At 36.0% G+C, this 17,890-nt stretch overlaps 1 protein-coding gene across 1 annotated transcript; it reads right to left on the bottom strand.

The window, feature by feature from the left end:
- Nucleotides 1–4,979: 4,979 nt before the first annotated feature.
- On the bottom strand, nucleotides 4,980–8,141 carry LOC121418168 (E3 ubiquitin-protein ligase PDZRN3-like). The gene has a single exon (XM_041611888.1). The coding sequence runs from the start codon at nucleotides 6,100–6,102 to the stop codon at nucleotides 5,035–5,037; it is 1,068 nt and encodes a 355-aa protein (XP_041467822.1). The 5' UTR covers nucleotides 6,103–8,141; the 3' UTR covers nucleotides 4,980–5,034.
- Nucleotides 8,142–17,890: the final 9,749 nt, after the last annotated feature.

Here is a 17,890-nt window from a genome sequence, read left to right as displayed (position 1 = left end):
TGCGAATTAACGACAAGTCATTAATCCACATTATTTTATCCATAATGGAAACGCTCAGTGTGGAAAATAGTTTATTGTTGAATGGATCTTTCAAATAAAGGCAATTTCATTTTCATGAGCTATATGGAAGGTCTGTCGAACTGTAGCTGATAGTATTGAAATTACAAAGTGTATGAGCTCATGGTAGAGATGTTGACAAATATTCAAGGCCAAAACACCTGCTTTGCTTCCTGCATCCCACCCACTCTGAAAGGAGCCTGGGAGTTTAGTACTTTTAGTCACTAGACGATATTGAAATGGTAATGACATGATGGAAGAGCGAAATAAAAAAGACTAGAGGTCTAAGAAATTATAAACGTTGGCATGGTCGGTAAGAGGAGAGAGTAGGAGGAGATAAGGAGAAATGTAGACAGACGGAGGAATACAAAGAGAGACAGACATCACTGAGAGAAAAAGCTTTACTGCATGTGCAAACCATTCACTCGAGGAAAATGTAGATTAGTGTAGCCTACAGAAAGCCCATTAAAATTGAAACGGCAATTTTGACCTTATCATCATCATCACCATCATCATCACCATCATGACCATCATCATTACCGTCATCATCATCATCGCAGGGGCCGCGGAAACGTGTGGGGGGGGGGGTTGTGGGGCTAGCGCTCGCACTTTTTTTTAATAAAACCGTGTACAAAAACGTAAAAATGACCATCTGATTATGACTTGTTTGCATGGTCAGCACCCCCCCCCCCACACACACTTTCAAAACCTTTCTGAGGCTCCTGCATCGTCTTCGTCATCATCATACGGTCGGGACCATGATCATTATGATCATAATCATCATGATCATCATAGTTTTCATGATCATGATCATCATCATCATCATCATATTACCATTATCTTCATCGTCAGTTCGTCAAAATCACCTTCATCATCATCATCATCATCATTGTCGTGCTGTGTCATCATCATCACCACCACCATCATCATCCTATCATCTTCATCGTCAGCATCATCATCATAATCATCATCGTCATCATCATCACCATCATTCTCCTCCTTCTCATAATCATATCATCACCACCATCATCATCATCATCATCATCATCACCACCACCATCACGTTCCATCACCATCATCATCATTATCACTGTCACCACCACCATTATCATCATCAATCCATCATAATCACCTTTATTTTAACAACGTCATCATCATCATCATCCCCGGCAGAAGCAGAAAGAATTAATCATAACCTTGTCGCTGCAATCATGAATCGTCATCATAATTTTCTTCCTCGATCAGGGAGATATTGAGAGAGGGAGGAGGGCAGGTCAGAAAGGAAGGCCAGGAGAAAAATGAAAGATAAATGCATTGGGATAGAAAGAATAGAAAATGAAGAAAATAAGCATCAGGAGGTGTTCAAGTGCTAGAGCTAGAGAGAGAGGGATCGAGAGATTGGTGGGAGGGGGGGGGGGAGAAGGGGTATGCTGAGAATTAAATTATTGTTGACCTTATTTCTATACCCAAGGTTATCCCTTTCTTCAGGATTCATTACCCTCAATCATCAATCTTCTTTCCACATTGCTTCCTTCAACACTCTTTCACCTTAGCTTTCAATCATCCATATTTCACATCCATTATATCATTTGACAGTTTGACCTTCATAACATCATCAACCTTCATTATACTTTATCCTATTTCTTCCATTTTCATAATCTACTCTAATTAATTTAACCATGTTAACAGGTGGAACATGTCATGGTATTAATATGTACGTAGTATTTTATTTTTCTGTGTATAAGTTTATTTTGCTAGCCTAGAGATGAAGAAATGAAAAACACATACATGACACAATATTGCTGTATATTTGTCATAAAAGTATTTAATTCTGTTTAGACTGTATGGAGGCTACTTCATTTACTCTCATTCAATTTTAAACTAGAGATCGCTATGTTTTTTTTTTATACATCTATAGAAAACATTCAAATAATGATTTTGCTGTTTCCTAGAAAGGGACGTTATATTCTATACTATATTCCCATTAACCCACTATTTTCTGTCTTTTCTCGACTTAATAATACAAATACAAGCAATATGTTATACCAAAGTACAAGAACTTGCGACACAATGTGGTATCTAAACAAAATACAATCAATAGTAAAATAATAATGATAATAATAGCAAATTAAAAAAAAACACTCAAAAGCCCCACTCCAAACAGATTTAATTTTGATTATTTTTAATATTGTCCAACCGGAAGCGATTACATTTAGATAAATTCCAATCAACACTTTTTAAACATATAATCTAAATTTCGTGTCATGATTTTATTAGGCTAGATGCGAATACTATATATAGATACGGTGCCAACATTTTTGGTCATAATGATTATTCCCAACCCCCCCCCCCCTTTAAACGGCATGGTCGTTTAAAATTTCCACCAATTATTAGAGTCAACAATAATTATGAGTCATTACGTTCAGCATTTGCAATATAGCACTCACGTAAAAAATACACTTCCTACGAAGTTAGCACTTTTAAGCACATGTATCACTATTCCAATTATAAAGCGGATGGTATAAAATAAAATGTGTTTTATGTGATACATCCTACAACCTTACTAGATTTTTACATTTCAATTGATGCCCAATCAAAGTAAGATATCTGCGGACTATTTTTATTGTACATTTTGATTCAAAACCCCTTTCCATGTATAGGCTATAGGCCTGTGGAAAGGACTGAAATGTCAGATTAAATTATGATCTTCATCGGGAAAGTTCTGGGGAGTGTTTCATCAATATTTTCATCCGACAAGTTGTCAGATCTGACATCTTTCCATGATTTTGATTGGCTGAGAGGCACTGTTCCTATGGTAACAGTCGGATAAAAAGGGACTTGTCGGATATAACGTCCGACAAGTCCTTTCATGAAACGCCCCACAGATCTGCAATCAATTCGAAATGTTGAAGTTACTTTTTTTTTAACAGATAAAGGAAATTCAAATCATTGCTGTTAGTTTGGACCCGGGGGGGGGGGGCATTTACATTGACGAGTGGATAGCATGCGCGACCAAAAAACACGTAAAAAGGATGTCTTTTTCACGATAGGACACGTTACGTACGTAACGTGATAAGGGTATCAAAAACACCAAAATAATGGAGAAAAAAGGGTGTCTATTTCGCCGTAGGAAACCAAATGGTGCGTAAAGCTAAGGGTAAAACCGATGACCGACGGACCCGTACGTGACAATATATCGCTGTACTTGTTTAGGGGTTCATTTCAGGAATACTTGCCAAGAGTATCGTTTTGTTTTCAATACTTGTTAAGGGTAGGGTTTGAGACGCCAATACTTGTTAAGGGGTGCATTTTCAGAATATGGAAAATACGTGTTTAGGGTGCTTTTCGAGACTCCATGGTCGCGCATGGTATCCACTCGTCAATGGAAGTGGCCCCCCGGGGTTTGGACCAATAAATGCGGTTTTAAAATTGTTCTAGACTTGACATTGACATGGCCGGAAATCCCAGGGGGACGTGTCCCCTACCCAATAGTAGGGGTACACCATATCAAATGTCCCCCTACTATTTTCGGTCTTTTATGATGGAAAGAAAGAAATTGAAATAAAACATGTATTTTGGACGAGATGACCTTACTGGCTGATAATTTTTTTTGCCTGTCAAATTTTCCAGCCCCTGGTCCCCTTACCTTTGGAGACAGATTTCCGCCCTTGGACATTGATGACAGAATTTGGGGGAAATTGCCTGATACATATTGGCTATGCGGCGGCGGAAGCCAACAATTTTAGGAGGGGACAACCCAAGAAAAAAAATTTGACAAGCAAAAAAAAAAAAAAAAAAGTTTCTCAACCTAAAAATTTTAGGGGGGACGCGTAGGAAAATAAATTGACAAGCAAAAAAAAAAAAAAAAAAAAAAAAAAAAAAAAAAAGGTCATCAACTACAAATTTAGGGGGGACCGTCCCCCCCTCCTCAAATTTAGGGGGGGACACGTCCCCCCCGTCCCCCCCCCCGCTTCCGCCGCCAATGCTAAGGTTCATCATAGTCACCATTATCTCGAAGCTCTCACACCCTATATGACACTCGGAATATATCAATATAGCACATACAAGCAGTAAACTGACAAATCATGTATCTGTGAATCGTACAAAACTAAACAAGAAGATTGTTGTGAGTTACTATATATCAATACTATTCTATCTAATCATTTATTTAATAGGCAGTGATAAGTGCAACAATGAAAGTTATTTCAACAACACATTTTTACATGATAGTGTAAACACTGGTATTGAAGATCAGAATTCAGTCCTAAAATATTTTTTTAATAGTATAGGCCTAACAGTAATAATGATCACATATTGAGGTAGATCATATAAATTCTGATAACAGAAAGAATTATTGGCAATAAACTAAACATTCCTAAATTCTGAGTATGAATTTATCATTTATTATTGAATGCTGCTAATTAGAACTTTTGGCGTTGTCTCACATAAACATAATAAAACCAGCACGAGAATGTTCGTAGGAATATTTTTTTTTAACTGAAAACCCTACTTTTAATTCATCTTAACCCATCTATTAATTCTTTTAAGAATATATTAGGTTCTAAATGTGTGACAGGAAATATTTTTATAGGCACTATGTTTTGTAAATTGGATTGGCAATAGGCATATAACATAGAGAATAAGTGATATATAATGATAAGGTAATCGATCTGCCCTAAAAAACTTTTTATTTGACATATTATACGAGTAAAAATTGCATGCGCTTCAAATTATTCTATAAAGAACCACAACATACTTGTAACTTCAAGGGAGGGGTGGGTTATAATTATGTATGCCTACAAAACCAATATGAATTAGTTCCCGGTATTTTTTCTTACTAATTGCCTGCTAATTCTATTGGGTAACAGAACTCTCGAAATTTTAATGAACAAATCGACATTAATTCTTCAAATGCTTGCTTTTCATTCTAATGTACAGTATACTAGTAGGGTCTTGATTCTTTATTGACATGAGGAATCATCGAAGAGACAGTGACCTAGATAATTGGTTACTCCCTATATTGACTGTACCTCGATGAACCTGACCTCTCATCAAATTCCCATCATCTTGTTGATGCTGATTGAGGGCTTGTTGACTGACAGCTGTCCTGCCCCAGTCGGCATACTTTCGATATCTTGCGATGCTCTGCAACCAACAATGAAAGTTGATCTTCTGGTTATCAGAAAACCACTTACTGGCATAGGCGGTGGCGATCAGCATATGGACGTCGTGCTCGAACCGGGAACCGCAGCGTGCGAAGTTGTCATAGCAACGCTGGATGCAGGTGAAGATGCGGTTCTGGTCGATGTTGTCGGGTTTCTCCAGTTGATGGCAGGCGATGAGGAGGGAAAGTTTTGAGATGCCATCTGGGTGAAAGCCATACGGATAATCGGGGTCGAACTCACACATCTGGGCTTTGAAGCTATTGAATTCAGTTCGTTTTCTCTGCAGGTCGATGCGCGTTTTGGACAACTCCCGTTCCAGTTTTCGGTTGTCGGCTTGGCATAGATGGAGTTGCTTCCGGCTATGCTTCAGTTGTATCTCAAGAGCGTTCAGTCGTTGGTTCAACTTCTCGATGTCCGGTGCGTCGGGTGCGGGTGAGGTCTGGGTCGAGGTCTGCTGTCCACTTTTCTCCATGGTGTATTTCTCACATTCAACCGTGTGAGCCGGATAATCGAGTCTGTTGACCACAACGCCACAAGCCACACATTCTACAGGTGCGTAGCCGCAGGAGTCAAGGTGCTTTTCCAGGTTCTCGACACCCAGTGTCAGGGAGCAGCCGCGGTCAGCATTGCTGCAGTATATGGACAATCCGTTGATGATTTCCCTGATGGCCCAGACAGGGCTGACCTGGAACTTACTGATGCAGGTGCGACATTGAGGGCAGGTTCCCGCCAATGGTCTGGCCAACCAGGTGTCAAGACAGGCCTGACAGAAGGCGTGTCCGCATCGGGTCAGGACAGCCTCCCGAAGCACACATGCGCAGATGCCACAAATAAGATTAGGGTTGGGCTTCGTTACAAACTTTTCCATCGAGTACCCCATCTTGTTAAGTGTATATAGGCCTTAGTCTTGTCACGGTAAAAAAAAAGGTATGAAAAACTACCTTATGATCTTGACTAAAGTTATATAGGAAATGTTATCAGTGCTTTATAGTTATTTGAAAGATATATGACGGAACTTGTAATATGATAATTCCCCCGAGCAATCGAAATGCGATGTCGAGTTAACTCCAAAACATTATGCTGACTGACAGTACACTGATAACACCCAGTGGCAGGTGCACGTTCCAACCAATTGTATTCACACATCCAATGGGGGGAAAAATGTTTTCAGTATCATTTATAATAATGACGACAGATGACAACCGTAACAAGTGCAATTTGATCCATCAAAATGAACACAAAACCCGGCCAGTTTGCTGTCAAACTGATCATGAACGAATTATATTTCGATAAATCCACATTCACCATCAGCATAAGATAGCAGCTCGAATGCTTCCAGATGCGATCCTAATCAAATATTGAATTAGACCAGGCAAATATAGCATGCCACGTGGGAGACTGCGACTTTTAATTTGATAAGCATAGCAGTGGTGTGTACATTCTTACACGTCGAATGATTTCCATATATATTATCTACTTAAATGTATACTGGCCTGGGTATGTTGCTCGTATAGACAGGATATAGGCCTTCAGGAAGTATTGCCTGGAAATTAAGTGAAATGGAGCTGGAGCTGACCTGCTAGTGTGTTGACTGTTGAGATCTCCCGACTGATAATAAATATTGAAGGGAAATACAGAAATGAAAGAGTGAAAGTTGTCTAAATGCGGTAGGTGACGAAGCGAAGAACTGTCATTTAGGTGTGGTCATTAAGGCCGCAGAGAAAACTAAATGACAGTGAGATATACCCTTGCAGTGACGAATGTAACCAAGCTAAACCTTGCCCACCATGTAAAGCAGTGTGCCTGCGTGGTTGTAGTATGTCTTTCCTCAGTATAATTTAGTTTCGTGTTCATACACTGTGGTAATCCTTGCGTGAGGGATTAACTTCTGACATATCCGCCCGAGACTACAAGGGTTAAACGGCTTTTGAGGTGATCGTGCGAAACGCTGATAATTAAATCTTTAGGCGTTGATTGCAAACTGTGGATTAAGTTATCGACGTCACGCAAAAGTCATCTTTGAGCAAGTAACACGATTGAACGCTCGCATCTAAAGTCGAAGTACTTTCTGCTTGCAATACCTGAGTTATTTTGACACGAATATGATATGGGCGATTCCAAGCTACTGGAAAAACTGTCCCTATATACTTGAAATAACGTGTAAAACAAAATTAATTTATGAGCCACGCCACATTAGTTGATAAAACCTTGAGAAATTATATTATGTCCATCAATAGATCACGGTCATTTCATGGGGTGTAATTATAAAGTTCATGAATTGTCCGCGTGAATTGTATCTGAAGAGCTGCAGAAGCGGTATCAAGAAGTTGAATCTTCATTTCTTGTGATAATCAAATGCGTTTTTGTTCCATTCCTCCGTCGTGCCCATTATACTAGAAGATACAATTAAGGAAATGCGAGACACACGGGCTAGCACATTGATGCAAAGTAGGCTATTTCAAAGTCACCTTTCACAACCACAAAGTCATCATCCAGATATGTATCCGACCTCTACACACGAATGAATGTCCCAAGGCACATTAAAATAACGCGACAAAAAATGATGCCTCCTTTCAGTCCTCTTCATTCCGACGTGAGAGAAAAGAGCGCATGCATAGGTAATGAAGATGTCTCATGAATTCACTCCAAAAAGATTTATTCACGCATCCTCCGTGCCCTGTCGGAACCTCTGAAAAGAATCTCGCTTTGCATCCTTGAGAAATACTAGGCGTCATCACCACATGCATTGGTCAAACCCGCGAGACCCGGCGCCATGGCTCGTAAATGACAGGTGAAGATAGCACAAGATCCTTACGGTGCGCTGAATAATATATTCAGGAGGAGTATTACATTCCCTCCCGGCTGCTCTATGCATCTTCCGTAGCCAGCTCAATTAGATTCTTGCATCGCTAGCGAGACTCTCACCCAGTGTTGTGGCCCCGTGCCTATTATCCTAGTCTATCGCCTTACCCTTTGATTGAGATGCTCATGAGTGATGTTTAAAGGGAACAACTAAACGTGCTTAAATTGCCGTTGGGATTCTTATTAATTATGAAGAATGCTCATTGCTGGTTGAGTGTGAAGTGTGTGAAAAAGCACGCGTTAGAGTCTGATTAAGTATATTGTTATCAATAGGTTCCTTGATGTTTGCATCATGGGCTGTGTAGGCCTACCTTATAAGTTTATTAGATGATAAAATAAATTATACATATATAGGCCTATATATTATATTGTGTGGGTGTATGCACACACACACACAAATTTTCCTGGTAAATAGTCAAAGACGATCTTGTAACATAATTTAGTCTTGTTCGTTGTTATTGTTTGAAGTAAAACAGACGAAAGTAATCCACTTGTAAATTAAATTTATGTGGTCATAAAATAAATTATCCGCGAAACAAAGAGATATTTCCCCTTAATCCCTTGAATAGTTTTAGGATGTGTTTTTTATGATAACCTGAAATAAATTCGCAACAATAAATCAATGAAAAGGGCATTAAAAACTCTAAAGAGCTTATAGGGCATTTATATCCAGATTGACATGGAAATATAGGTACAGGCTTGACATGTCAAGAAAGTCAAATCGTCAGAATAATGATTTCAAAGGTTTTTTTTAATACAAAACTAATTATCTATGTAATTGATAATATTATATATTTTCTTCATTCATTTATTTTGGTTTATAATCTTCATTGATTCATTTATCTTTTAGTTGTTTTGTGTGTTTTCGAGGGAGGGGTGTATGACAGCAAGCAGTAATGAACCAGCTGTCAACTGAACATCGCGTCATACTAATATGCATAATCCGGCTTACAATAATCTCTTTGTCTTACATAACAAGAAAGGAAATAGGTCTTCTTTGGGGTTAATTAGGAGGCGCGCGCTGTTAAAGCCGGCATTGTTCAGCTGAAGAGTATGATCATTTTGTGGCATATTATGGTAAAAATACCCCAGACGTGTTATCAGAGGACAATGTATTGTTTTCACTGCTCATATTACGATCACATTTCGGTTGAAAAATTATATAAGAAATTTTGCATGAGTTTTTTTTTAGGGGGGGGGGGGAGTGCATCTCAGATAAAAGTTGACGGTAAAGAATTAAGACTCTGACAACAAATATGAATATATAATACATCGACTATTCATGTAATTGATTGGACATCTATAGGACGTGCAAAACCATTATTTTTAAATCTAATCTTTCTAGTTTTTTAATCATCATATTCACAGTTATTTTTCACATTTTACAATGTATATTGTCTGACTTTTATACGATTAATAATATCGAACCAAACCCAATTAAGGTGTTTCAAATGACTGTAAACCTTTCAGACATGATTCCCCCAAAAATGACAAGACTGACAAATATTAAGATATATATATATATATATTCTTCTTGATGTGCAAGTTGAAGAGAGTGTGATGGGGAGACAGACGGGTAGAGGAAGAGAGACAGAGACACTGAAGTAAAAGACGAAGAAGAAGGAGAAGGCGATCGAAGAAGAAGAAGAAAGATATAGAGAGAGGGTGGTGGAGAAAATTGGTAGATGCAGGGGAGATTCCAGATAACGAACTGAACTTTTATGTTTTCACTCTGTAGCATCAGCCTCTCCTATGACTCACTCTCCTCATTAGCATAGATGCCTCGAATCCGTCCACATCTTGAATGAATTTACATCTTCAATCCGACCGTGAAATCATAATTCACCACAATGGTCAAGCAATAGATAAATAAACGTACATGTGTGTATTCACTTCAATGTTATCCCCGTCTTCTCCGTTTCTTCTTGTCCCCCGTAATTTATATACTCCTGCTATTGAGTTTGAATTGGAGTTCTCCGTTATCCTCTGCCTATATCTCTCGAGCTTTTATTATTGGAAATGATAAATACATTCTTATAATAAATTTGTCTTTTAGCAATGCAAAAAATAAAAAATCACAAATCTGTGAAAAATCTTTCCCTTCTCACTTTTGTTGTTTTTCTGCTCCCAGTTCTTTATTCTACCCCCATCTATTTCGATCATATCTCTCTCTCATCCATTTTGTCACTCTTTCTGTCTTCTATTTCTAATCCTTTCTCTTCTCCTCTCTCATACATTTCTCCCCTCTCTCTCCCCTATTTATCTCACCCTCCCTCCCTCTCTACCACCAACTTCTCATCCTCACTCTCTCTCTCTCTTACCCCATTTTGTTTATCTCGATCTTGCACATCTATTTCCCATGGATATTGTCTTATATATCCCCCTCTCTTTCTCTCTCTCATCCTCTCTTCATGATTGTATTTCTCTTCCTGTTTATCTCTCTCCCTCCCCTCTTTCTCTCGTCATGCTGTGTATACTAGTAATCTAGTTTGTAATTTTTCTCTCTCTTTCAATGGCTTCATCTTTATGCCTGATTCACGATACATTTTTTATCCACTCTTATTACACCATCTCTTTACAGTATACATGAAACTTACAGCTTACACTTTTTGACACTTTCATGTATCCTTCCAAAATAACAGATACTTAACAAGATGGAACTCACTCAACAACACTTAAAATATAATATTTGACTTTTATTATATCATGATGCTCTAGCCCCAACAATCACTATAGATTACATTCATTGATTGATTGTATTATGTATATATCTTATAAAATTCCCTCCATACTATATTGCAAATAAAGTATGTGATACACCACACCTGTATGCCTACTACTATGCAAAGTTCATATTAAGTATAATAAATTTATACCACAACCCTAAATAATATAAGGTATGAAATGCCTTCTTTATAATGCCACAACTACAATTTTTCTAATTGCTTGGAATGCACAAGAGAAAACTCCACCACTACACACATGCTCAGTGGGAGCTGAATATAAATGAAATTTGCACTCTCACAATGTAAAAAAATGAAGGCAATTTATACTATGATAAAGTATTCTATTTGCTTTCCCATGAATTTCAAAGTAAATATATAAAATATGCACAATATTTTGCCCAATTCAAAATAATAACCAAGGACCCCTACACCCGACCATGGTCTATCACATGGTCCATCACCCTTTGTTGTAAAAAAATATTCATAATGGTAAAAATATAAACAAAATAATGTATTTATTCATGTGGATGTCCCCCGGGCTGTCTTTTTTACTACTCCCATTCAATACATTTGAAGACACACAAATTTAACAGTAGTCTATAAAATGATCCTTAAAGGTCAAGTCCACCTCAGAAAAATGTTGATTTGAATCAATAGAGAAAAATCAGACAAGCACAATGCTGAAAATTTCATCAAAATCGGATGTAAAATAAGAAAGTTATGACATTTCAAAGTTTCGCTTATTTTCAACAAAATAGTTATATGAACGAGCCAGTTACATCCAAATGAGAGAGTCGATGATGTCACTCACTCACTATTTCTTGTTTTTTATTGTTTGAATTATACAATATTTCAATTTTTACGAATTTGATGATTAGGACCTCCTTGCCTGAAGCACAAAATGTTAAAATAATGGAATTCTATGTGTTCAGGGAGGAATGAAACTTCATTTCACATGACAATGACGAGAAAATAACAATATTTCATATTTCATATAATAAAATACAAAAGAAATAGTGAGTGAGTGATGTCATCAACTCTCTCATTTGGATGTAACTGGCTCGTTCATATAACTACTTTGTTGAAAAATAAGCGAAACTTTAAAATGCCATAACTTTCTTATTTTACATCCGATTTTGATGAAATTTTCAGTGTTATGCTTGTTGAATTTTTCTCTTTTTATTGAAATCAAGTTTTTGTTGGGGTGGACTTGTCCTTTAAGTATGTTTGACACTGGGGTGTCTCCATTCTTACTCCATTGCATAAGCTGTCCAAGTCACAATCATTTGAAGGAATTACAATTTTTTTCATAAGAACTCAAAGTCAGAGACAAATTATTAAGGAATGACCCAAATAAAGGAGGCTGGAATTGACAAGTATCCTGATTTTCCCTCTCCAATGCTACGTACTAGCCCAAACAAGTACATTTATTGTTTGAGTGCCTCTAAGCGAGAATCACCATTATATTTTCATTCATTCCAAACATATTTATATCAGAAACATTGGATGGAGGGAGAGGGGGGGGGGGGGGGGGGTTGAAGTCCAGTGTTGGCATTGGAAGCACAATTTGGATTGCATTTCCTAGCTCCTACACATATTCTGAGTTTACATAAATAATCCAGATCAGGATATTGACAGCTCAACACCAACTCAGTGACTTTTCAGGACTATCTTCATTTCATGTTTGGTGTTATATAATTATGCAATTGACCTAGCACCAGCACCAAAAGGTCAACACTAAACTTGAAATCACCCATTCTGCTACACATGCATGCCTAACAATCAAGCATCTATATGGAAAAAAAAGACAATTAAGTATATGCCTAAATCACTCATCCTATAACTACATTTTTCATCAACTGAAAAGCATAAAAAAAAATTATACCCATGCAAAATACAATACATCACTTTCAGCAACATGAATTAATAAATCTAAGATAAAAAATATCAAAAGAATGATAGTAACACACAAGTACACATCAACATAAATACAAAATATACCCTGAATACTAAAAAAAGTAATAAGATAAGGTACATTTACAAGGTGTATTACTTGATAAAATATATATTGTGACACTTAGATGAAAGAAAAGATAGTGCAAGGGATATCATGTTTGCATTCATAAAACCAGACTGCATTATGAAGTAGTACACCAAAGCTGCACAATACATATAATGATCATATTGTATATTAGCATTATTTCTAAAGTGTATTTGCAATTTCCATCTTCAAAGGCACTTTCAAAGATGAATTGACAGAAAAAAGTGAACTATACTTCAATTGTTTTGGTCCCCAAAGTCTATTTTTTTAGAGGAATCTAAATTCATGTGGACAATTTTGGAAGGGAAAGGCTTAGTATTGTTTTACAAAGCCATTTGATAATGTTAATATTTATCACTAATATCATTCATTAAAACAGTGCAACATTTATGAGCCTATATAAGACACATATAGCATAAACTTGACTGCACTTTACAATGTATAACATTATTACCATGGTTATAGCCGAGATTTCCAGCGCTTCAGCATTAAAGGAATTAATTGTACCTGGTACCAATTTGCTTTACCTAGGTTTAGTGCAGCACATTTTGGATGAATTACAAGCTGAAAGACAATATGTCATGGCTGGGATTTGGACCCACAACCCTCTGCTTGTAAGACAAGAGTCATAACCACTACACTGTAACACCTCCAGTGAACGTACATGAACATAACATGATCAGACTTCAATCTTCAAACAACAAGTTTTTAGATTGCGATATATAAAAAATCCTTACCATTCATGAGTTGTCAAATGGAATAATAAGGCAAGAAATAACAAATAATGTACAGGCCATCGTCGAATATATACGCCTTTCCATAATGAAATTTTCATGACACATTAGAATATTTCAGATAAGAAATGGCATTCAACACCCTAGACCTCTTGTACGTAAAAATAATATACAAATAGCAGGAGTTACCTCCTATCACAACACAACATTACCACATGTAAATAAAGCGAACGCTCCGTTGGCATTCTATTTCCTAATCATTATTACCTAAAATAATTCATTTTGTGCAAAAAACACTAAGCACTAAGACCCAAATTCAGAAAAATACTATGTTCTAAAATGTGGTCTAAGCCCCAGAGCTGCCAACCTGAACAAGAACATTTCAGTATTTTTAAAGCTGAAAATCACTATTTTGGCGAGGAAAATAAGAATTTTCAAAGAAATACCATAGAAATAAAACTTAAAAATGAAACTTGAGAAATCAGTATTTTGCATGAAACCATCAGTATTCTCATTTTTCAGTACTAAATACGGAAAATCCGTACTACTTGGCAGCTCTGAAGCCCCTTTTTCATTATGAAAAACAAACAAAAAACAACCCAACATGTCTATCAGATCCTAGGCATCAATCGGGAGCAGGGGGTATGTGCCCTCCCCAAATTTTGGCCCAAAGTTGTAAAGAAATAGAAAAAAAAAATAATTTGAGGTATTTCATGCCCCCTCTCTTGTGCATCCTCTTTCAGAATGAAACAAAAATATGTATTCTATTTTTGCTTGCTAAAATTGCATGAGAGGGAAAATTATATTTTGAGAGGATATATTATTTCCCCCCATTTTCGTTCGTTATTTCATTTCTTTTTCCTGTGTCCAATTTCCTCCCTTCTGATATTTCCAATCTGCCATTCTGACACCTATATACTTACTGCATGTGTATAAGAGGTTGTAATCCTATCCATGGGCCTTTGTGAATTTGAATTGATACAGAAAATGAATAACGCACAAAATCATAAAACACGAACACTGGAGTACTGAAAAGAAACATCACTCTTTAACACTGCAAATCTTTAGTAAGACTGGACTGTCATCATTATCTTACAAAATTATGTTAATGCAACAGCTAATTCAGTTTAATGACCAGTTTATTGACCTCCAATATTACTTCAGGGAGGGGGGGGTGACAAAATACATTTAATATCTCTGTTAAAAAAAAGGATTCTAATTTACCACCCTACTTTTAGCAGACTAGAATGTATCGCAGTGCAAATTTATAATAAAGTTTGAATCCAAACAAAAATAAAAATATTCCATGTCATGGCATAAAAATAAACTACAAATGATATTGTGAATACTTGAGAAGACCATAACATCCCAATATGATGACATCACTGCTACTTATGCCATCGTGGGCTGCTTTGTAACTTATAACCGAACTGTTCAAAATATCAAAGGGCATTTGTAGCAATGGATATCAAATACTCTCAAAAGAAGAAAATGAAATAGGGCATATATGTTAAAACATTTATATTTAATAGGGGGATTCTAAACATTGAGGGCAAAAGATTTCTCTTAATGTTTCATGTAAAATTAGAAATAATTATTATCATTGTTGTCAGTAGGTGTCAGTATATTGTAATTACTATCAATATCATTGTTATATCATTATAATCGTCATCATCATCATCATCATTATTACAGATATTCTTGTAATAACCTGGAAATGTAATTATATATTTTTTAATGGTAACTGATTTAGCCCCAATAAATATTCTGATATCTCTTAGTATAGTATCTTCTTTATGTTTTCCCACTTTATTAACAAATATATGATAATGTTGGTGTTTGGCACTTGAACACACATGAATATACTGAGACATAGTACAGATTTGCTAGTATATAATGATAAGATACAAAAACTGTACATGTATGTATGAAGGTATACTAATCATGAGATGAGCAATCAATTTCTGACTTACCGGTCAATGCAATATACACATAAATATATTAATCAAGGCAAAATACAGCAGCAACTTAGTATTGAGGTCTTTACCATTTTTTTTCTTCAGAAGACTTATAATTTCACAAATTCTTTTTATAAATGCAATTTGGCAGTAAAAAGTTAAGGCCAGAAGTTAACATACACCCAGGAAATTCAAAGAAAAGTTGACACTTGCCAAACATCATAAAATTTACTGTATCTTATAAAATATCTATGCTATCATGACGACTTTGATATCAAACAAATAGTAATAATAATATACAGTTCTTGTAGAGCTCATATCACATTTCGAATAATGTCTCTATGCACTTCCAAAGGACTTGGATATTATTACCCCAGCTGTAGCTTGGCAGCCGTTATTACTCATTTACTCCTCGTTATGAGCTGAAAAAATATGTAGGTGTCCTTTTTCCACTAAAATCTTCACATTTTAGACAAATAAAGAATAACAACTTGACAAAAACATTTCATATTTGTGCTAGTTACTTCTCAATACAAACATTTCAGATTACACTTTTTTTGATCAGTGGTGACATATCATGATAGAAAATGTAAGATGAATCATAGATTTGACCAGGGTGACCAGACGTCCCGTATTTCCCGGGATTGTCCCGTATTTTGCTCCTGTGTCCCGGCGTCCCGACAAACCCTTCCCGGGACGCCTATTTGTCCCGTATTTCAGAATATTGAACAAAATGTAGTTAATACATTTAAAAGTGACGAACTTTCATTAAATAACCAACAGCTGACGAAGCAGGGACAACAATTAAATCGATATTTACTGTAAACTTTTGCAAGTTCTGCGGTGATTTCTTGCTAACCCAATACATTGCAAACGAACTGGCCTCCTGCCTGTGTGTGTGGCAGGCTACTAGCTAGACATGTAGGATCGAAGCAAATTCTCAATGGTGAAACAATTTCACATGATAAACAGTTTTTCCACCAAAATAATCACAAAATCGGCGGGAAATTCTTATAATTATGCTATGGATTCTCAGATTAATGATTTGGAGATGTAATCGGAGGAACAAGTTATTGAGTTTTTATAGGTCTAGTTGTTTCAGCTTTCGTTTTGAGTATTGGTGTGCACGCGATGCCGCGATGTAGTTTTAAGTTTAACAATATGTTTCACTTTGAAATTTTATTCATTTCTAAAACATTTTATTTTTTAAATTTTAAAAATACATTAAAAAAAAACACCAAATGAAATTATGATTTTCATTAGGTGATTGGATTTTTTTTGTTTACTTGAAGTTTGAACTTTTTCCCTTTTTTTCTTTTATGTATACCCTATTCTTTCTGCTTGCCCTTTAATTTGTTCCATCTATCTTTATTTCCAATACCATACTTCATCCGTATTATTTATTTTGTAATTATCTGTGTTATTGTTTGAATATTTTTGTGCCTTTATTAATTATGAATACATCGCACTTCGGCCTTAGCCGCGATGATGTCTTGATTTTTATTAATAAACCATTTTATCTATTTCCAATCTTTCTTTCCTAGACATTTTCTTTTCTCTCTCTGCTCATTTTTCTTTCTTTCCTTCTTTCTCTTACTTTCCTTCTTTATCAAATATCCTTTTTTATTTCCTTCATTCTTTCCTTATAATTACCTTGGCTTCCTTCTCTCTTCGTCTCCTGTTTATTTTCGTTCTTTCTCTCCTTCCATTATTTTCTATTTTTTTTTGTTCTCTCCTCCCTTCATTCTTCCCTTCCACTCTTTCTTCCTTTCTTTATTTTTTCCCTTCTTATTCTTTTCCCTTTCTTTCTTTTGTTTCTATCTTTCCCTTCCTTCCTTCCAGTTTTCTTTTTTCTTTCTTTCAAAGAATGAAGGAAACATGTTTATTTCCTTCATTATTTCTTTCCTCCTTTTTCTTACCTTTTTCTCCCTTTAATTCTCTCCTTTATTTTGTCTTTCAGACATTTATTCATCTTCCCTTCCTTTCTTTCTTTCTCTCTTTCTATATTCATTTCAAAGAATGACGGAAACCTTTTTTATCTCTTTTATTTCTTTCATCCTTCTTTTATTCTAACTTTCTGTTATTTTTTCTGTTTTCCTTTATTTTCTTTCCTACTCAATCATCTCTTTTCTTTCTCTCCCGTTCTTTCTTTCACCTTCCCTTCCAATTCTTTACATTTTTTCACCAGTCTAACACTTTGTGTGGGCTTTTTTGTTGATCTTCGTTTGTCAATTGTCCCGTATTTCATTTTGTGAAATCTGGTCACCCTGGATTTGACATTTATATATTTCTATGAAATGTTTTTATTGAATACATTTGGCACGAATATTACTTTTTTTCTTCAAAG

This window comes from Lytechinus variegatus, chromosome 7, assembly GCF_018143015.1.
Source record: "Lytechinus variegatus isolate NC3 chromosome 7, Lvar_3.0, whole genome shotgun sequence".
NCBI classification, from domain to species: Eukaryota; Metazoa; Echinodermata; class Echinoidea; order Temnopleuroida; family Toxopneustidae; genus Lytechinus; species Lytechinus variegatus.
This window is presented reverse-complemented; position numbering and strand designations above follow the sequence as displayed.

Bases quoted from the DNA above. Each gene is read 5' to 3' on its own strand.
- LOC121418168 (XM_041611888.1), bottom strand. From the start codon at position 6,102: ATGGGGTACTCGATGGAAAAGTTTGTAACGAAGCCCAACCCTAATCTT.